This window comes from Protopterus annectens, chromosome 3.part1 (genome assembly GCF_019279795.1).
Source record: "Protopterus annectens isolate FY-2018-M chromosome 3.part1, PAN1.0, whole genome shotgun sequence".
NCBI lineage: Eukaryota > Metazoa > Chordata > Ceratodontiformes > Protopteridae > Protopterus > Protopterus annectens.
This window is the reverse complement of record NC_056732.1, coordinates 1,881,668,686-1,881,692,182: the sequence shown is the minus strand read 5'-3', so window position 1 is coordinate 1,881,692,182 and position 23,497 is coordinate 1,881,668,686. Positions and strand designations below refer to the sequence as shown.

Below are 23,497 nucleotides of genomic sequence, written 5' to 3'. Positions count from 1 at the left end.
CCAGCCATAGCTGTCAGCCTCCTGTCCCCAAAATGAGGAACATTAGCCCTCATACAGTGTGACAAATGGGCGAAACGTGGAACACTTACAACTGGCTTACTAACAGCGTGAACTAGGAAGGGCATATGATGGCTAAAATAGGCTGGTCTTACGTATAAAACAGATATTCCAATGAATTACTATGATTCTCATCTATCTAGCCATGGCTAGCAGGTAAACTATGTACAACAATGAATGTGTGACAGACCCTTCCAATGTGAAACCTTGAGGAACATGCACCTTTTAGAACCCCAAATGAGGTCGTTCCCGTGGGAGGTACACCTGAGAGCTATGGGCCCAGCACGGCTGCAGACGTGCATCCCCCACAGGCTGTAGTGCCGTATGTTGGGAAGTGAGCATTGAATGTGTACACGAGACAATTGCTCTATTGCCACATGTACGACATATCCCTCATATATACAGGCAGTAGCAGTGGTACGTGACAGTTGGACATGCCTGCATATACAACCATGTCCCACAGGATATGTGCGTTACGTGTGTACAACAGCTGTCGTACCTTAAGCAAGCTGGGAAGTGTAGGACAGCCAGTGTACCTGTGGGAAATGGTGTGGAATGGGTGCTATAGTAATCATTAGCTCATGACATGCTCACATGTTCTGAACAAGTGCCTAGCATGACCATACAATACAGATAGGGTGTTGGATAATATCAACCCACAAGTGGTGATGACAGTCATTTAGGGTGGCACCGCACTATAACCCTGCTGAGTATGGTGTGCATGTCCATGAACCATTAGCACTGTAGATGTTAGCAGTACAGATGTACAAGATAGCACGGATATTTGATTACAAATACCTTTGCATGTTACAGGTGTGTTCCACCAGTGGCCTGTTGACAGACCCACAACTACAAAAGGTGCAAGAGTGACATGTGCATAGCACATCTGTGCCAGATACAGTAGAACAGGGTTGATGTATTGTACCCCACCCTCATTGTAGCCCATACCACACACACAAATGTTAGGCATCTGTGTATGTAAGGCTGTGAATGGCCATTACCCATCAGTTTAGCTGTGTCAGTGTTGTGAACAACATACAGAATGGGCTGTGTATGAGGTGTGTGACATATGTGCACAGTCTGATGGATGGTACCAGCAGTGTCACCCTAGGTGAACATCCCTGTACCCATAAACTGCTACCTAGCCTGTGGTCAACATTATGGACACTGTGTAAGGGATGGTGCTGTGCAGTGCACCCCCGACATGGTGACATCTCCAGGCCCCTTAGGTAGTCATCTGAGGTACCCATATCATGTCAGGGTGCCATCCATGAGCACGGAGATCAGTGGCCAGGCATATATAGCACTGTGGTGACCAATATTGGATCACATACCACCTGTAAGGGGTAATGGCTATGCATGGATGTGCGATAACAGCCTTATCAATCCACACCTCCACTATGCAGCATGCCGTCTACCTTGCAGAAGGACATTTGCTACACCATGATGATGGACATGCTACATGTCCATATCCTGATCTATATGACATATGTCATGGACAGCCACCGTCCTAATACTAGGATCGCCACAGGCTGGACAGATCCCTGTGCCATATATGTGACATACTCCCGCCATACCATGCAACCCTGTCCATCAAAGCTGCAGATGTCATCCCAGTCATACATGGTGTGATGGCCGCATGGTAGATGGACTATCAACTGACTGGATCAGTAATGTGGCACTGATGCAGCTTGCGGTGGCACAATGGCCATCTGTAACAGTGTGGAAACCGTGCCCGCACATGCTATGGTTGATGACCATCCCTGCGAATGTCGTCTGACTATCCATTGTCCCATGTCTATCACATGTGTAATACAGGCGATCTGTGTCAGGATGTTGAACAGTTGTACAGTGCTGTGTAGATGTATATGGCAAAATACCTGCATGTACAGGTGTCCATGCATATGTGTGCATTGTCACTGCTCAAGTCCATTCCGGCTGTGTCTGTGTTGATATGTGACATATACACAGCATCCAGGTCAACAGTAGTACCGTGGACACATCGAGGCATGTGCAGATAGGTAAGAACACAAGTGCAGGCAAATAGACATGCCCACAGCAAGACAGCATTTACATGGAGTATGAACACTGTAATGAGGTGACACACATATATGGTGATGATATCCAATGCATAATGGGTGTGACATGTGTGACACAAACACGTCAGTCGTGTCAGTGTCATGGTGCTTTGCAAAGATAGCTGTGCAGATGCAGTAGATGTCATAGAAATGTATGTGCAACAGTATCTCTGTACATCTCTGAAACTGTGACCTGTCACCATCATTATGTTTTACAGATAATGCCCCATACACGCCTCCCAGCATACACCCGCCAGGAGGATGATGTCCTCATCCCACAGCTCCATGGCAACTATGACTTGTTGTTCAGCCATGTGCCAGAGCATGCCCAGCAGTGGGATGACCTGTGGCAGGATCTACGCAGGAGGGTGAACGATGTGGGTGGCCATAACCGCACCTACCAGCAGGTGTGCAAACACTGCACGGACCTGATACGACATACAAAACAGCGTGCCACTGCAATCGCCAGGGAACAAGGTGGAACAGGTGGTGGGCCACCAACCCAGCCCCCACTCACACACACCGAAGAGTTACTGGCCAGTCTGGGGACACCCAGGGAACAGCATCCAGAAACACTAGCTGCCATCGTGGAGGTTGGTGTCTCCCAACCAATGAGCCTGGAGTTGCCTTGTAAGTCAGTAATGCACATATGGCTATTATATCCCATGTAGTTGCATGTGTCACTGTACATAATGTAAAGTAACAACATATGCCAGGTATGTGGACACACATGCTGCATACTACAGTATGCTACGTTGTGTATGCACACATGTGCATACTATATGCTATTACACAGGTGAATGTGTGCACATGCACAGTGCAACCTGTGGCTGTCATACAGTCATGGATAATGTTCATACTGGTGTGTTACCCCTATACAGGTACCTCTGGCATGCCGCACAGACATGGGTCCATTGCAGGTGAGACTGTCATCAGTATCAGGTATGTTACAGTGTAGATCTATTTTCCATGTGGCCAGTTAACACTTGCACACCTGATGTTTGTTCCAGTCACGATATGCAGGTCGCACCACCATGCATTCACAAATGTCACCCATGTGCAATATATTCACATGTAATGATACACAGACTTGAAACCACAGTACTTGTCATTGCGACATGTGTGGTCAGCTGTGCATACAACGGTGGAGGTGTTTTACAATGGAGGCATATGTAGTATGCATTGGAACAACATGTGTGGTACGCACACAGTACCACACAGTGAGCTGTGATATGGGCAGCCCACAAGTGTCACCATTGTATCATATGCCCCTGCATTGTGATGTGCCACTTGACATGTCCCAGACATGTAGTTTTCTGTCTGCAATATTGTCACACTATCACATGACCTATACCCCACATACCAAACATACAACCCATTGTCTGCATAGACCTGTGGAATGTGACATATCTGACATGTATGGGTGTATGTCATATGGAACCACACAGACATGTGGAGAAGATGCCCAACACACACAATTGGCCACCACATGTGCACACATGGCCATGGGGGATGGCCAGAGACATGTAGCCACACAGTACATGGGATGTGTATACACCCTGTTGCACATTGTCCACACATGGTCCAATTATAGCCTTAGTTGACCGATTATACAGTTGATGTGGTACAGTGGACAACCTAAAAGCCTGTGTACAGCTACTGGAGGTGTCACTGAAGTCTACCATATACGATCTGTCGAACATCACGACTGTGTTGCAGTTATGGCTATGCAATGTGTACATATGCATTCTACAGCAACATACATGGCTCATGTTGCATGCAATGGCACAGTGTCTGTACTTCACACTGTATAGCAATGTAGATGGCTCACAGTACCCTCCCGTGCTCATGCATATTTGCTAAACATGCATTCTATCTGTAGGGCATACACACAACACTGCAATGTGAAGCCCATTTTTTGCTGTACATGTGTCAGGACACCATTGTCTCAAACATGTATGCATGTTAATGCACATGTCAGCAAATTACATGTCAAGGTCACGTCAGCCATGTGTACTGTTATCCTGTTCTGGGCCACATGGTGTATCACGGGGATGCATGCATACTACCATGATTGTGTGAACTGCATGGCTACTGATATGACACCTGCTTGCTGTAGTGTGCACCCCAGGGAGGTATGCTTACTAACACTATTAATCTGACAAATCACATGCATTGTGTGTCTGTGTGTGTGTGTCTGTGTCTGTGTGTGTGTGGTTGTCTGTGTCTATTGTACTTTACAGTATTTCTTTGCATTCACAGGTGATGTAGGTGCGTTACCCTCCTGCGGTCCATCTGATGTTAGTGTCCCCACAGATACTAGCGGTGATGAACATATGCATGAGGTACAGGCAGGGTTGTCAGGGGCTAAATCTGTGCCAATGGTTACCATCCCAGCTATGTCCCCCTCTTCCCCGCACACAGTTCTGCTGCCAACACATACCGCATCACCGGTGACCATAGAGGAAGGACAGTCAGTGTCTGTTGGCGTGGAAAAGGAATGTTTGGTGGCTACAGAAGGTGTGTCTACACACCATGGTGTCAGTGTAATGACTGCAGATGTGCCACACAGGCATGTGGCCGGTGCTGCTCATAGGAGGACCTCTGGCAGACATGCACCTGCAGGACAGAGCTCAGCAGCTGGTATCACCAGACGCATGTTCCAGACTGTAATGGCGGCACAGGCACGTGCTGAACAGCAGAACAGAGAAGGGCAGAGGCTGCAGAGGGCTGCTATCCATACCCTAAATGACAACATCCAGGCATTAGCAAATGCTCAACAGCAGATTGCTAATGTTCTGGATAGGCGACTAGGTGAAATGGTCGGAATCCTTGACCGAGGCATGGCAATCCACGAGCAGGAGCTGTCTGTGCTGGAACACCTGGTAGGAGTGAGGCGTAGGCCACGTGGATGTAGGCCAGCAACACCACCTAGTGTAGGTCGACGTGAGCGTGCCACCTCACATGCCCGCTCCCATAGTGCCGGTAGCAGTAGCAGTGCAGCTGCTGCTGTGCTGTCAACACCAGGACACAGCAGGCCATGTGGACGTGGCCCTGGACGGTCTCAGTGGGGACACGTTTCCAGTGGACATGTGTCGCCGGACAGTAGCCTCTCTGTACCTCCACCTGGTAGTGCCCGTGCAACCCCAAGCAGGCACAGGTCACATGGCCATGGACGGACACAGTGAGCTGTACAACCTGCACTGTACAACCTGGGGCTGTCAATTATACCCCGTGTAGGCATCACAAATGGCAGAACTGTGTACACACATACACGCACACAGCAAACACAACATCCACATGCATTCTACACAGACATGCCCAGTCAACTCACTGGCCCTTACACACACACATGATGTTATCCATTGGTGCAGCCTATGCCCCTGGCAAACATATCACCCTGTGCATATGATGAAGCCTGTGCCACATCCCTGTCATCCACACCATCGGTGCAGGGTTATGCACAAATATTCTGATGCACAGGGTGAACAGCATAGTGAGAGGTGTATGTAATACCTGTGTATGCATAGTGAGGGATGTGTATGTTGCAGTGGTTGTGTGTGAATACTGAGTTGTGTATGTGACATAGGTTGTGTACTGCCAACATGCACCAGTCACTCCATGTAGTGCAGGTGCAGCATGCATTGTGATGTGTTCACGGTATGTGTCTCAGTTACATCTGTAGCACCATGTTGGTTGTGATACCCTGGTTCCCTCCTATGGTGTACTTGCATGTGCCTACAGGTAGCAGTGTTTGCAGTCCCCCACGTGTAACTGTGGAGTACACACAGGCATGTCTGGCAATATCAGCATGCTACATGTACCTTCATCCTGACTGTTGGACACACAAACATGACACAGATGTCCGCACATATACTGCACCTGACGCATGTGGTCGGTGCCACAGGCTACACTGGACAGAGATGTGACATACATAGCAGGACACATTACAGGTATGGTGACATGGTGCAGAGGTTGTACACAGCGGTCTGGCCAATGATGATGTGAGGTGTCACTTGGTAGCTGGAAGCCACACTGTGCAGCAGTAGGACCCTGTAACGTGATATACACCACTATAATGCACACCCCATAGTGTGCAGCTGGGGACCCTTGCCTTTGTGGTCATCACCCTCACAGTACTATGCACCCACACAACATGTCACAGAGAAGGGACATGCACAGGTAGCCAGTATGGCTGGGAACTATGGCATCAACAGGGTTGTGCAATGCATCACCATTACGGGTTAGTCAACACGTGGGGCCAGTGGTAATTTCCCACTGTATATTAGCATACACACTCACACCAAGCACCAGACATACATACAGACACACACACACACTGTGGTGACCACACATGTGTATACGGTCAGCCAATGTGTGTGAAGCACCTCACCGGCGAACGTCATACTTCCCACACTGACGTGTGTACAGTTCTCTACAATGGTGTACAGGGATGTGTAGCAACTGGGACATATTCCCCGTGATATGTGGCATCCCTGGTCACACATTTGGACACACATGGCAGTGATGGGAATGATACACCAGCCATATGATTACACGTTTGATGGACATGCAGCGGTATTGATTGCATTATGTGTACCAACGCTATATCTGGCAAATGTGCTGCTATATACACATGAGAGGGTGTAGGTGTTACAGGTGCCATATGACATATAGTTGTTAACACCTGACCGCTGTGTATGCATTATGTCAGCACCGTCACGTAACAGTGACATAGTGTACAGTTAGCACATGGCATGATAGGATGGTGTGTGACACAACTGTGAGCCACCCCCTGTACACATACATCTAGTCAGGTGATTCACCACGTTATGTACACACATCCCTCCATACGTGCTGTTTGTATGTCACCGTATACAGATGTCAATGATGGGTCTGCATTGCGTCTGCATGTTGTAGGTAGGTGCAACTATGTTATGGACATCGGCCACTGCACATGCATGTTTGCTGCATGCACAGTACAGATGTCACATGTGTCTCCTGTTGTCATGTTTGTATGCATTGCTATTGTTGGACATGTGTGTTGACATACATAACACATGGACTGTGGTATGATATCACGGGTGTCACAGGCAACCAGTACAAGGGTATGTATCCCGGTCAACACTGCTACCCCCTGTAGTGTGAGCATTCAACAGACATGGGCCCACATTCAATTCGCGTGTGTAGCACTGATTAGGCCAGTGTTATGCACGAGGTACATCAAAGGCCATGTATGTATGTGTTGTGTGTGCAGTCCATGCACACATCCACACAATCACATGTATGGCATACCCAGACGTGTGTTCATTGGTGTACAGCAACAGTCAGGTGTCACAGCTGTGTAAGGGCCATGGTATGTCTTGAGCCGACCTGTTCATGTATACTGGTATCATTGCAATGCATAACACCTGTTGGATCCCTGTTGGTACGTGTGTACTCTGCACAGCTGGTGTGCACCACTGTACAGCCCAGTGGTCATGTGTCACATGGTGTTGTTGGACCGTAAGGCTGTGTAGTGCTGCACCAACAACATGGTGCTGACTTGACAGCTACAGTGTACACTGCAGTGTGTATGTGTATGACCTGCACCTGTGACAGCTGTGATGGCAGCTGTGTGTGTACAGGTCACTGCATGTGTGACCGCCCTGTGCGTGAGGGCAGTTATACCTTACTGTGCCCTTCTGTGTGTACACTCCATCTGCATGCAAGATTGCCCTTTGCAACAGCTAAGTGTGTGAGCATGCCCAGTACGCCGTTGTGTAGATGGATGCACAGTACATTCCACACTGCGCCCCTGCGTGATTAGACTCTGTGTGCATGCAAGATGGCCCTTTGCAAATGCTAAGTGTGTGAGCATGCCCGGTACACCGTTGTGTAGATGGACACACAGTACATTCCACACTGCACCCTTCCGTGATTAGACTCCATGTGCATGCAAGTTGGCCCTTTGCAGCAGCTAAGTGTGTGAGCATGCCCAGTACGCCGTTGTGTAGATGGACACACAGTACATTCCAAATAGACATGTGATACTAAGCGTGTGAGCATGGCCATTGACATCCTGTATAGCCATGGTGGTCATCCAGGCACCAGATGTCCAATTTCAGTGTCACGATGGATGCCTGCATTGAACACACTTGTTGCTCTCTCAAAGGGTGTACTGTCTGTGGCGCATCCCGTATCTATTCAGTGTTGTTGTGCTCCGTAGATATTTAGTTGGCCCATTGACAGCACTGGCGTGTTTGTGTACGTCTACCTTGGGATGGTGATATGCTTTCAGACCGCTCACTCTCTAAACATTCCCTATCGGCATCTTTGCCTTTGCGGATGATGTCACCCACCTAGAAGTATGCCTCTGGGAGTGCTGTGTTCAGTAATCTCGGTAGCGCGTTCTGTAAATGCGTAATGCTGTAGTGTGTTAGAGTATGTAGGTGTGTGTTCAACTCCCGGCCCTTCCAAGTGTGTGTGTGTGTGTGTGTGTGTGTGTGTGTGTGTTTCCAGCTGCCTGGGGACACAGTAATGCTTTTAGATGCCTCACAACACATACATTCCCTATCGGCGTCTTTGCCTTTGCGGATGATGTCACCCACCTAGAAGTATGCCTCTGGGAGTGCTGTGTTCAGTAATCTCGGTAGCACGTTCTGTAAATGCGTAATGCTGTAGTGTGTTAGAGTAGGTAGGTGTGTGTTCAACTCCCGCCCTTCCAAGTGTGTGTGTGTGTGTGTGTGTGTGTGTGTGTGTGTGTTTCCAGCTGCCTGGGGACACAGTAATGCTTTTAGATGCCTCACAACACATACATTCCCTATCGGCGTCTTTGCCTTTGCGGATGATGTCACCCACCTAGAAGTATGCCTCTGGGAGTGCTGTGTTCAGTAATCTCGGTAGCGCGATCTGTAAATGCGTAATGCTGTAGTGTGTTAGAGTAGGTAGGTGTGTGCTCAACTCCCGGCCCTTCCAAGTGTGTGTGTGTTTCCAGCTGCCTGGGGACACAGTAATGCTTTTAGATGCCTCACAACACATACATTCCCTATCGGCGCCTTTGCCTTTGCGGATGATGTCACCCACCTAGAAGTATGCCTCTGGGAGTGCTGTGTTCAGTAGTCTCGGTAGCGCATTCTGTAAATGCGTCATGCTGTAGTGTGATAGGGTAGTTTGGTGTAAGTTCGATTCCCAGGCCTGCCAGGTGTGTGTGTGTGTGTGTGTGTGTGTGTGTGTGTGTGTGTGTGTGTGTGTGTGTGTGTGTGTGTGTGTGTGTGTGTGTGCATGCTCCCATCCGCCTGGGGACTCAGGTTATGTTTTTAGATGCTTCACAACACAGATGTATCCTGCTGACGTCTTTGTCTTTGCGGATGTTGACACACACCTAGTAGAATGCCTGTGTGCCTGCTGTGTTTAGTAATCTCGGTAGTGTGTTCTGTAAATGTGTCATGCTGTAGTGTGATAGGGTAGTCATGTGTAGGTTCGATTACCAGCCCTGCCACATGTGTGTGTGTGTGTGTGTGTGTGTGTGTATGTCTGTATCTCTCTCTCTCTCTCTATATATATATATATATATATATATATATATATATATATATATACATATATATAAAAAATCTATTTTCTGCCCATAACTCTGCTCTTGCATGGACAGCTGACTGTTTCATGTATCGCATATTTGCATAGCTTTCACATACCAATGGGGTATGTTGCAACTCCCAACATTGTCCATGTTACGGGTGGTGTTACATGACCTTACACGCGTTTGCTGTATATCTTGGCAGACATCTATCCTTGCTGTACTCTCACTGTACTCGTGTACACTGTACATACCTGCGGACAGTACTGCATGTCCTACTGCAGTGCATTTCATACCTTCTGCATTATCTTGCAGTCGATATTGCTGTTTCCTCACACATGGATCTGTTTCTGTTCATGCCACTCCACCTCCTAGAGCAAGTTGCTGGACAAGGCCTTATCTGATAGTGGGACACATAGGGGCAGTATTGACATGTTGCTCTTACAAACGCAGATAGTTGACACAATAATAGGTTTTGCATTAGTATGGCTTTTCTGTTGGATTTGGTGTCTTACTCACATGTTTGTCATTATTTCATGTCTTCAGTTATCATGAAAGTGCCAGAATGTTACTGTTGTTAAGTGGAACACACCAAACATATGAGGCAGATCTCTGCACATTCTGCGTAAATTTGTACAGTTGCGGCATATGTGTCTGTAACAAAATATCAACTTTCTGACACCAATACACACACTGTATGGCGGCATCACAGGCCACATGCCATTACATTTATATTGCAGGACACACCCACCCAGACAGTTGTATTCCTCACACAGGCCAACAGCTGCTTATCCACACTAATTTGTCTATCATGTACCATATGTGTGTGCTGGTATTTGCGCTTTCCGTCAGTGGCAGAGCTCACGTACGTGTCTGGGGGACTGGACATTGTTACGGTGACACTGTATGACACCCTGAGGGACACATTACTTTTGTGTCTATTAACCTTCCACATTGACATTCACAGGGCATACGTTGTCATTCACATTTGTCGGAGTACATCCGTGTGTCTTGTACATGTTTTCTCATTTGTCCTGATGTCTTTCTTCTCACCTGTCCACCTAGTATCACTAGTTCTGTACATGTATTTTGGACAGGTTACCTTCATACCCCTAACCTGTACACATTATGGGTAAACGCCCTGACGTTTTACCTTGTTACATTTGTCATAGTGATGTGCCTTTCTGGGAAATTGCTGGCAAGGCATTACGGACTGTGCGGTAGATAATAGTGACTGACATTTCCATTACATGATTAGTAACACTCATAACATCCGTATTCATGGGTACGCCAGTATTCTCACAATGTTCTGACTTTGTCTGGGGTATATCTAATATAGTCCCTATTTGTATTTCATGTACTATGCCTTAGTGCAGCTGTGTTATTCTGACAGTTTGCCAGTTATGGGTACCATCTTGGTCGCACGCATGTCCATCCATGATAATCGCCTACATGACACTGATATAGGGCCCTACATATTGCCAAAATGGTTTCCGCAATATCCAGTGGATGGTTTGCCCCATTACTGAGAATATAGGCATGTGCTATACCCACATCACTCCCACAGGGCGGGCCTACGGAATCCCTGCCAAACAACACCTAGGCCCATTTCTGCATACCCATGATTCCCATACCTGACAACCCTCTACAGTACCCATTACACATGTTTAATGTGTGCGGTACTGAAGTGTGGAGACACTTATATGCACTCCCCACTCTCCGGATATCAGTTCGTACGTCATACATTCTATCGACACATGTGTCGTCACCCTTGCACCTGATACTGTTGCATGTACAGCTATTTCGTATTTGCTGTGGTCACTTCTTTTGCATCAATGTCGGTTGACACTACGTAAGATTCAATTTTTGGAGTCCTGCAATGGACACCTATCTGCATGTTTAAAGTGTAGAACTTGCTGGACTGTCACTTTCTGGCCAATGGTTTGGAATGCTGCGGTTTATTCACCTTTCCTGCATGTCTGTTTGTCTACCCATATTAGATATAACGTCGCCTATTTATGTACATATGTCATATCTACGGGACATAAGTCTGTTGTGTATACATATATACATGTACAATCCTCATTTCATAACTTGCTTTGGTTTACATCTGTGAATTATGTGTATACACATATATCTATATCCATACCATACCTTTCCACTATACAGATTGTTGCAGAGTGTACAGCTGCTTGCCCCTTTATCTTCGCTGTGTTTTAAATAAACCTGTGTCTATCTGGCAATGTCGTGGCATTTCATTTGAGACTTACAGTGGGGATTTCTGGCAAGCAGTTCAGGTTACGACTGCATACCCTTCGGAGAATCCTTGCTACTGACACACCCGTTATTCTATCCACGTTCTATGTTTGTTCTGGCACATATCTGGGGTTTGTCCCTATTTGTACTGGTAGTTTGCATGGCTTTGTCCGGTTTCATACTTTACGAGGTTAACAGGTTTGAGCCATGTATAACTAACATGGGGGAAACAGCATTCATTTACTATGCTGTGAGCGGATCACACACGCACAGGCGCACTTGCATTTCCTTATTGTGGGTTACGCGCAGGCGCGCATGCATATCCTTATTGTGGGTTACATATGTTTACTAAGTCTTTGTGCTTACATGGGCTTTATTACTTGTGACAGTACCAGTAATTATCTGTAATATGGTTAACGGACGTTTGCGAAACACACGTTCACCTTTACATATTTAACTGTCTGTACAGCAGACGCATTCATTACACTTTCACATTATATGTGCTGTAGTCGTTGTTCAACCGGGACTGCATTCACGTTGGCCGGATGCTGTAACCACTATACGTTTGGTGTTCTGACTCATTTATATGCATACCCATAGTACATAGCTACATTAACACATGCCTCACCGCTTCACTTACGTCACAGGCATCCATTCTCCTGCTGGGAAAAATGCGGTACTACATGTTACACATTCCCTATTCCCTACTGCTCTGGACCCACGCTGCATATTTCATCACTGCAGGGATATTCAGAACCCAAAGGCTTATAGTCCTGACACATACAGGTCTTTAATTGTCAGGGTGTTCATGTGGTGATCTGGGTTTAGGCTTGTCCGCCTGGTGAACGGAACTGCCCTGACCGTGTTCAAATGTCAGACAAAGCACATGGACAGGGTTTGTCCATTTTAAACATTTAATCTGTGTTTACAGACACAGGTGTTTGGGCACCTGCCAGCAGCTTATGATGTTGGCAATACATAATATGGGTGGGGGCGGTTACGATACATAATCCATGGTGAGTGGTGTTCCCATTCACATTTGACTATTTCCTGTATTCATTCTTACGAGGGTTATTATTTTGCACATGACTTACCTATGAATTAACTACGGGTATGCAGTAGTACAGTCAACATATGTGATGGCTTGTTACAGTATATATGTACGGACCTCTGTAATACTGGGGACTACCCCACATCCTTCACATTTCCTGCTTATGTACATACTATTATTCCATGAACTTTCAAAGCTTGTGAGAGCAGTAATTCCATCTGTCCCTATTTGTCCACCCATCCTTTTAGGCTTTGTCCAGGTTTTGTTGCTGTAATAGGTTGAGAGGTGGTGTCGGTATGTGATTGAGTTGAATATATACTGTCAATAATTCAGTGGGGAGTAGGGTTACCACTTGTTCCTCTTTGTGAGGGGAGGTCCCACTTTGGACAGTTGTGTCCTGTGACGACACCTAAGACATGGCAAATGTCCTGTGATTTTAAGACAATGATATATTTCTTCATTTCTGTACTAGTTGCATGATACAGGTATTTTGTATCTGGTACACATAACTATTATTTGGGATAGCATAAGCTATTTAAATGCTATGGCATTAGCTTTTATCTTGGCATACACATGTAATTCTGTACTTTGTACAGGCCGGGGGTATGTTTTATCCTGCAAATTCTCACATTTCTACAAGGGATGTCCCACCTTGGCCATCTGAACAGGTGGCAACCCTAGTGGGGTGACCTGCATGGTGGACAGCTGTTCCATCCTGCGTAGTATGAATTGCATGTCTGTGTAGAAACTGAACAGTACCATGACTACACATACATGTTTTGTCCAGATGTGTACAGTAATGGACACCGTGGCGTGTAAACAACTCTGAGGTTTCAACAGGTTACTTATCCCACGCGGGATGTACACACATTTTGCTGTAACATTAACGCGCGGTCATTTGGATTTACGTACCTGTGATGGGATGTTTACAAACGTGGGATACATATTTGCAATCCGGACACTGCCTAGGATGATACTTCCTACTACATATGGGGAATACCCGCTATGTGTAGGTGTACGGATGCGCAAGGCTGGTATCTGGATTTGGTGGACATTCGGACATGGGTGCAGGTTATGTGCTATACAGGGGTTGTTGCATATTGCATTTGCATGCATGGGTTCTACTTTTGGATATCCCGGTTCCGCATATAGCATCCTATGTGTATGTGACAGTTACATTCCTGTTCATGTGTATAGCACATTTTAATATACATATGTTTGTGTGTGTTTGATATACAATATGGACTGTCAGGTTTCTTTACGGTTGTTATATAGCCACAACTGCCCTGCTGTGTACTATCACTACCACTGTGGGACTGCTGGTGACCATACCCATGGGGCTAGATGTGTGTATTGGTGGCGCACTGACATGATGCGGTTCACTTCCACTGGGTATAACTTCTGACAGTGCAGTACATTACAGACACACGATTTTAAATGTCATTTGTTCCATGGACGGAAACTCATATTATGTTGCGTGCATTTCTGTTTGGTTCTCCATTTTGTGTGGCAGGGAACTGTCTTGCATGCTTTGCATACGTTTCATTATCCACGGACACTGATAGGTGCGATTACTATTGCAGGCAGGCTATAATATTCAGCAGTTTAGGTTGCTCATCGCCAGTCGACATTGACACGCCTCTGGGTGCAGTTTAGTAATGCCCCATGCACTCGCGCACGAGTCCTATGCACGTGGATGTGGTAGCGGCGCACCTTCATTAATATGCATATGGCACTACTACACCATTTATACGCCGCACGGCCGGCGCAGGCCTTACACCAGCCTTGCACCAAGCTTAATGAATCCGGGGTATTATCTGCATTAGCTGTTTTCATTTTTTACATGCAAAAGATTTTTAATAAAAATGCAAACTTCTGTCTTTGATTATCCGCATGATATAAGCAAGCTTCCTAGCAACTGTAATTTCTCGCATAAAAACATTTGCACTGAATTTATGCAACCATTATTAATAACATAGACTTTAGCAACTTAAATAATTTGACACCTAATGATAACAGGCACATATATAACCATTAAATCAATGACAAAAAAACTTCTGCTACACTGTAAAGTCTACCAGCCGAGCTTTTTGAGCAGATGTCCCATACATGAATCAGTGTCACAAAAACGTGAGAGCAAGAAAACATTTATTTCTCACAATTCCCACATCCTTTGATGATTTCACTCTTTAATATAACACAACTTGGCATATAAAGGAAGAAACATTAAGTTACATGCTCATTGTCACTAACGGTCATTTCCCCTACATAACGTTTTAAAAATACACTTTCGTCTTGACTAGACCTTACAAGTTTTCCACCCTACCTTTTGTTAATATCACCCACTCATCACTCTCCATTCTCCCCAGTCAGTGCAGTCAGGCAATGGTGTAAGTGTGTTCTGGGTTTGAATCTTGGTACCTTCCCCAGAACAGCAAAGTTGCTTGACCTCTGCCTTCATGTATGTTGCTCTATTATCATCTTGGGCTGCAATAGAGTCCATTGACAAAAGGCTGTCAAAAAGCAGATTATATTTGCTTTTAGGAATATGAGTGAACTTTCCAGGTCCCATAATTTCCTTAGACGTGTCTGTTGTGGTCTCTGCTAAATAATAACCATCTTGACCCTTCTGCTATGCAGCTTGGGAGCCACCTCCCCCAGCAAACTCTCCTCAAGAACTTGCTGGCCTGACTCTACCATGGTAAATTATATTGTCATCCTTTATCACTGTACAGACAACTCCAAAAAGTATTTTAAAAAAGTCAGGATGGAATCTGTGTAGTGTAAAACCTTAATATGTGCAATGTATTTTCATCACCTCATGTTATTATAACAAAAGTTTTGATTCAGGTAAACTTTATGTGTGACCAATATAAAATGCTTCCCTTCTCTATCTGCCAAAAGAAACTGCTCTTTATCTGCCTAATTAAACAATTTAGATTTAACTTTCCTAGGAGGTCAGAGTCCTATGCGCTTATTCAAAAACAGAAGTTGGGCAGGATTTAAATTCACAGCCTTACTTAAAATTTCTGAATATCTCCTCCCAGAATTCCACTAGATTGTCCATATCAATATCTTCAGGCAGCGTAGCTGTACCGAGATCATTCAAAATGGTACTGTCAGTGTCATGCTTGCACAAGACTGCAGTATTAGCTCGGACTTACACAGCCTAAAGGATGACAGCAGTCGCTTGGGATGATAACAGTCTCTTGGAAGGTAGTATGAGACACAAATTCATTGTCTCTTTTGAATAGCCTGGCTTTCATCCTAGGTAGTGGCTGTATCCTCCAACAACTTTGATGACAGTTCAGTTAATTCTCCAGTTTGGAGGAAACCCAGCAACATGACTCACTGCTTACTGGTTGATTCAGATAACTCACTTCTGTTGTGACACAATACTAATTTAAAAACGTCCAGCTCCAAATAAGACAGCTATATGGGATTCTATCTCTCACAATATATCAAACTCTTCAACCACTTCTTTTTTTCAAATGCTTCCTCAAAGAACACTGTTTTGAGTTAATGCAGTAACACTACTTTGACAAACCTCCATAGCATCCCCTAGAGAATGTCTCCCACACATATATAGAATCTCAGATGTACACCCACAAATATGCACACACAAACACAATTACATATACATGCGCATGCACACTCACCCCCCCCCCACACACACATGCACACAAATGATGCCGCACACACATACAAAGTCACTTAAAAATAAATGCACACAAAACTCACACATATGTATACACACATATCAGGATCAGAATCAGAATCAGAATAACATTTACTGGCCAAGTGTGCACGCATACAAGGAATCTGACTCCGATTTCAGTGACTCTCCAAGTATGAATTACATAAATGACATACATACAACTATTAAGAACAGGACAAACGACATACATGCAACTATTAAGAACAAGACAAAAAAGTAAATATACATATACATGTACATACAAGGAGCAAAGTGCAAGGCAGTACAAGAAATATTGAAATAAATTCTGAAAGAAACAAGTATTAACAATATGTAAACAATACTGCAGAATCCTCGGAGGCTTGGGAACAAGAATACGCCAACCTAATAAGCCGAGTTAACCGTTTATGTACTTGACGGTCTGTGGGAAAAACTGTTCTCATATCTGCTTGTTTTCGTGTGCATTAATCTATAACACTTGGCCGATGGTCTTCTTCTTCTTTCGGCTTTTCCCAGTTAGGGGTAGCCACAGCGGAACTCTGGTCCGCTAATGATTGGCAGTTGATTTTTACGGTGCTGAGGTGCCAGCCTGATGCTCAACCTTCAATGAAGGCACACCGATTCATGCATGTCTTTCGAATGCCACTCAACCATGGGGAGGACATGCAGACTCCACACAGAAGGCATTCCAGCCAAGAATCGAACGGGAGAACCTCTTGCTGTGAGGCGACAATGCTACTGCTGCACCACCGCGGCTTAACACCTGATCGATGGTAATAGTTCAAAAAGATGGTGGCCTGGATGTGATGATCTTCCCTGCCCTTTTCATCACTCTGGAATAGTACCAGTCTTGTAAGGAGGGCAAACTAGCACCAGGGAGGGAGGGTGGCTTAATGGCTAAGATGTTTGCCTTACAAACACAAAGTGCAGGGTTTGAGTCTCACAAGGGATAATTGACTAAGCTTAAAATGGCTTGCAAGGGCAGTTAGCTTAGTACTAAACTATGAACTATGAACAATGATATTTACAACAGACCCGACTATTCGATGTAACCTATTTTTGTCATGATTAGACAGAGATCCAAACCACACTGTTATGGATGAGCTGACAACAGATTAATGACTGCTGTATAGAACTGAATCAACAGTTCCTGTGGGAGACTGAACTTCTTCAGCTCTTGCAGAAAGTACATTCGCTGTTGTGCCTTTTTTATGATGGGTCCTACAATGGTCTCCCACTTCAAGTCCCAGGAGATTATAGATTCCAAAAACTTGAAGGATTCCACAACTGACACAGCAGTATTAAATATAAAGGGGGGTGATATTGCAGTACCACTTCTAAAGTCCACTGTCATCTCCACAGTTTTAAGATTGTTCAGTTCCACATTATTCTGCCTACACCAAGTGGCCACCTGCTCAACCTCCTGTCTGTATGCAGATTCATCACCATTCCTGATGACACCGATGATAGTTGTATCAAGTTTGACAGAGGGGTCCTTAGAGGTGCAGTCATTAGTGTAGAGAGAGAAGAGCAGTGGGAAGAGCGCACATCCCCGGAGAGCACCTGTACTGATGGTGCGATAGCTAGATGTAAATTTCCCCAGTTTCAGCTGCTGTTTCCTATTGGTTAGAAAATTGGTAATCCATTGACAGGTGGAAGCATGAATGGAAAGCTAGGAGTGTTTCAAGTGAAGAAGTTCTGGAAATATTGTATTAAATACAGAGCTGAAGTCCACAAACAGAATCCTTACATATGTCTCTGGGATGACAAGATGTTGCAAGATATAGTGCAGGCCCATATTAACTTGCATCATCCACTGACCAGTTCTCTCAATAAACAAACTGAAGGGGGTCCAATGAAGTAGCTGTAATATCCTTCAAATGAGCTAACACCAGCCTGTCAAAAGTCTTCATGACCACTGATGTCAAAGCAACAGGCCTGCAGTCATTCAGTCTGGTTATACTGGATTTTTTAGGCACTGGAATGATTGTGGCTTGTTTGAAACATAAGGAAACTTCACACAGCTCTAATGATTTATTAAAAATCTGAGTAAAGACAGGAGCTAGTTGATCAGAACATGTTTTTAAACAGGAGGGTGAAACCCCATCTGGACCAGCTGCTTTCTTAATTTGCTGTCTTTTAAAAAATGTATACACATCCTCCTCAGAGATAATTAATTTTATTTAACATTTGTTAACCGGGAAAGTCCAATTTGGAATTAAGCTAATTTTCAGCAGAGGCCCAGGGAGAAACACTCCAGATGCATGTCTGTGTAATGTGGGGGGAAACTGGAGCACCTGGAGGAAACCCACACAAACCCAGGGAGGACATGCAGACTCTGCACAGAAGGCACTCCAGCCAAGAATCAAACCTTTTGCTGTGAGGTGACAATGCTACCCCTGCACCATCCAAATGCAGGCTGAATGTGAGAATGTGTGGAAGGGAGTCATATAAGTCTGAACACTGACAGAGCTGGTAACAGTGTCATTTGTAGCCTCAGGCTTATCAAACCTGCAGTAAAAAGCATTCAAGTCATCAGCCAGCTGGTAATTACCTGCAGTTTAGGGGGATGGTTTCCTGTAGTTTGTAATGTTTTGGAGACCTTTCCACACTGATGCAGGATCATTAGCTAAAAACTGTTTTTTTTTCAGCTTTTCAGAATAGTTCTTTTTAGCCACTTTAATGTCTTTTGTCAGTGTGTTTGTTGCCTGTCTAAAAAGTGTTCTAGCCCCACTTCTATAGGCATCTTCCTTGGTTTGATGAATCTGCTTAAGTTTAGCAGTAAACCAGGGTTTGCTGTTATTAAATTTTAGCCAGGTCTTAGTGGAGACACACATATCTTTACAGAAGTTGACATAAGATGTTATTTTGACAGTTCATGCAAGTTAGCAGCAGAATCTTGAAAGACACTCCAATCTGTACAATCAAAGCAGGCTTACAGTTTCTGATTTGCCTCAATAGTCCACCTTCTCACTGTATTGATCAAAGGTTTAACAGATTTTAACTTGCACTTATAGACAGGAAGAAAATTAATCAGGCAGTGGTCAGAGAAGCCCAAAGCTCCATGGGGGACAGCACAATAAACATGTTTAACACTATATAACAATGATCCAGTGTGTTCCTGTCTCTGGTAGGATAGTTTATATGCTGTGTAAATGAAAGAAGTTCATTGCTGAGATTTGCCTTATTAAAATCCCCCAGAATAATTAGAAGGGTTAATAATAATAATCACTCATGCACATGCACACTCACATGCATACTCACACACACACACACACACACACACACACACACACACACACACACACACACACACACACACACACATACAGTAGGGTTACCATCTGTCTCTCTTTGCGTGGGACAGTCTGTCTTTGGGCAGTTGTATCTTGTGGGAAAAAAAACTAAAAAATGGCAGATGTCCTGAGATTTTAGGACAACAAATATTTCTTAAGTTTTCTTTAATAGTTGCATGAAACAATTATTTCCCATCCAAAACACCTACATAAAATAAGTAACTCAAATTCTATAGGAATAAGCTTTTATTTTGGCAAAAAAGTGAAATTCTGTTCTTTGCAGTGACCTTAGATATGTTTTGTCCTGCAAAACCTCACCTTTCTACAAAAAATGTCCCACTTAGGGCAACTGAAAAGGTGGCAACCCTAACATATAGTCACACGCCCATACAAAATCACTTTCACACAAAGAGGTTCCAAGGCACAGAAAAAGACTAAAACGCAGACACACGCATGCACACACACCCAGATGCAGAGGTACAGACAGACTGACACATCTGCACAGAAATGCACTCTCACACATGGACACATATACACACAGATGCAATGGTATAGACAGACGTACATACATATACACAGATAACCCCTGTGCACACAAACAATGTGCAGCAGTTACTGTTTCTTGAGTCTGTACACATCAGATGTTTTATTGTGACAAACTGAATGAAAAACATACATAGTACACTGCAACCCCCACTCAAGCACAAATTCTCTCTATCACTCCCAGTTTGTCTGAAATCGTGTGTGTGTGTGTGTGTGTGTGTGTGTGTGTGTGTGTGTGTGTGTGTGTGTGTGTGTGTGAGACAGACAGACTGAGAGTGATAGAGAGAATCTATACCTAAGTGGGGTTTGCAGTGCACTGTATGTATTTTTTTAATTCAGTGGATCACAATAAAACATCCAATGTGTACACAGTCAAGAAAGAAACATTAACTGCTGCACATATTTCCATTTGTGTATAGGGGCAGTCTGTGCATATGTATGCATGTAAGTCGATCTATACCTCTGTATCTGTGTGTATATGTGTATATATTTGTGTGTGTGTGTGTGTGTGTGTGTGTGTGTGTGTGTGTGTGTGTGTGTGTGTGTGTGTGTGTGTGTGTGTGTCTAAGTACATGTTTAAAGGTATCCATGCAGCTGCACTGCATAGATTAGCAGGAAAAGGTTTAGCAGAATTACCCGGAACTGAGCAGTGTTCATTTCAGATCCATAATAATGAGATGCAGACTAAATGTTGCTCCATGCAGATTACCATGTCTCTGAATCGCATTATAACTGCCGTATTAGGCACTGCAGCATTGCCCACATAGTACTAGCAGCAATATATGTTCTGAATCCTAGCCATGTTGTTTTGCAAATATTCAAACTGTACTACTGCATTTATTGCCAAATGTGACCTGAGTTGTGGCTGAAAAGGGTCACAAGACAAGTCCCCCTACCTGGTAAAATAAACAAGTAAATAAATAAACATATTTACTGAACTTAAAAGCAAATGTCATTGAAAATGCCATTATTTATTGCAATTTAGTTATTATTTAGCCTGTTGTGTGTGAATACATGGCTACACCAAGCACAGACCCTGGAATAAATGACTTACTGAAGCAGAAGTTTATAGTACATAGTCTCATGCAATAAAGTACTTACCTAAAGGGTCCACAGGATGCCGAAGGTTTATATCTTGCAATAGCAAACACTGTTGGCAACATGCATAGGAATAACATAAACAGAAGCATTGCCAAATAAAAGTTATTAGATCTGAAACATAAACAAACATTACAGTTAGCATTTAAAATGTTGACTCAATGACTGAAAGCTGTCATGTAGGCATAAAATATTCAAAACGAATAGCTATTATATTGAAGCTACAGAGCCACGATTACCCCAAACAATTCAAAGACCAGTCAGTGTTCAGTTAAAAGAAAAATGTATGCTAAATTTGTTTATTTTGTGCAATAACCGTCCCTGTCCTTTATTAGCTGTCAAATACATTGCAATGTTTGCTATGCTGAATCTGAGTTTATATCAGTTTGTTGAACTCTACTTATAGTGAACAGCTATTCTTTGAACCTACATCATCGAATGGCCATTCATCAAATGTTCACATCAGCAAAGTTTTTCCCAGGAAAGGAAATGACTTGGCCAGCAGACCAAACAGCACACACAGACACACACACAAACACATACAAAGACACACACACACACACACACACACACACACACACACACACACACACACACACACACACACACACACACACACACACACACACACATGCACACTACAGTACATCAAACCCACCAAAATGAAGAGCTACACCAATCACACCCCTGTATATATATATATATATATATATATATATATATATATATATATATATATATATATATATATATATATGTATACACCAACTACAAGGTCGCACTACAGTGGGGAAAAGGGCATATTTTCATATGTTGGTCAAGTAATTTCCTTCCCTGGGAAAAATGTTCGCTGATGTGAACATTCAACGAAAGGCTATTTAATGATGTTGGTTTAATGAATAGTCGTTTGCTGTAAGCAGAGTTTGGCGACCTCATATAGTCCCACTGCATCCATGAGAGATGGCGTACATCAGCACAATACTGATGCCTGGTTGGAATGCCGTGCTCTGCTTCGCTGACCTTGCATTTCTGTGCTCAACTTTTAATGCAAGATGTACATCTAGGGCTAAACCCCAACAACATAACTTTTAGTGACCCGTTCCTGCAATGTATGAAACAGCACCAGCTGCTCAGTACCATCTCTGCCTAGCCTACTCCTCCAATGCTCAAAACGTTAGCTGTGCTCAGGTAATCTGTGTTAGGAGGTTTCTTACTATTGTCTGCCATTAGTAAACCTACTAAGGTTCAAAAGCAGTTTAAGGTAAGACATTTGTTGCTCAGAAAAGATGACAGCATAAAGTGAAGCCTAACACAATCTAAACTAACAAGGCAGGACTATAGATTTTAAGTACATGAAAATAAAATATACTGGAAAATTCCTGTCAGTCAGGGCCAGTGCTAGACCCAGCAAGCAAGTTTCATGTTGTGGCTCTACACAGGAGAATATAAAGTGTGACCACATTGTTGTCACACCCCTTCCCTGCCAAGCTCATCCAGCACCATTTAACAATCACTATAGTGTTACTACATTCAGACCATTAAAAGGACTTGAAGTGCCAAGCTTACATTATGACAAGCCCCTGTACCACAGCAAGGTAGTCACTCACAGAGGTACATGCACACACTGACTGGCATTTAGTACTAATGATACATTATGACAAGCCCCTGCACCACAGCAGGGTAGCCACTTGATACTTGCACATACTGACTGGCATTTAGTAGCAATGTTGTTACATTATGATAAGCCTCTGTACTGCTTCAAGGTAGCTAGTTCCACAGAGGTACACAAAGACACTCCCACTGACTCCCACACACAGGACACAGACACATAGGACAAAGACAGCACTACAGCACGACTGAACA

At 44.2% G+C, this 23,497-nt stretch overlaps 1 protein-coding gene across 1 annotated transcript in view; it reads right to left on the bottom strand.

Annotated features, from left to right (window-relative positions):
* Positions 1-23,497, bottom strand: part of TMC3 (transmembrane channel like 3) — a 1,325,854-nt gene that overhangs the window by 383,698 nt on the left and 918,659 nt on the right. The window contains exon 17 of the mRNA XM_044067925.1: positions 21,638-21,748. Within this exon, the coding sequence (XP_043923860.1) occupies positions 21,638-21,748 (111 nt within the window). The remainder of the gene's footprint in view (positions 1-21,637; positions 21,749-23,497) is intronic.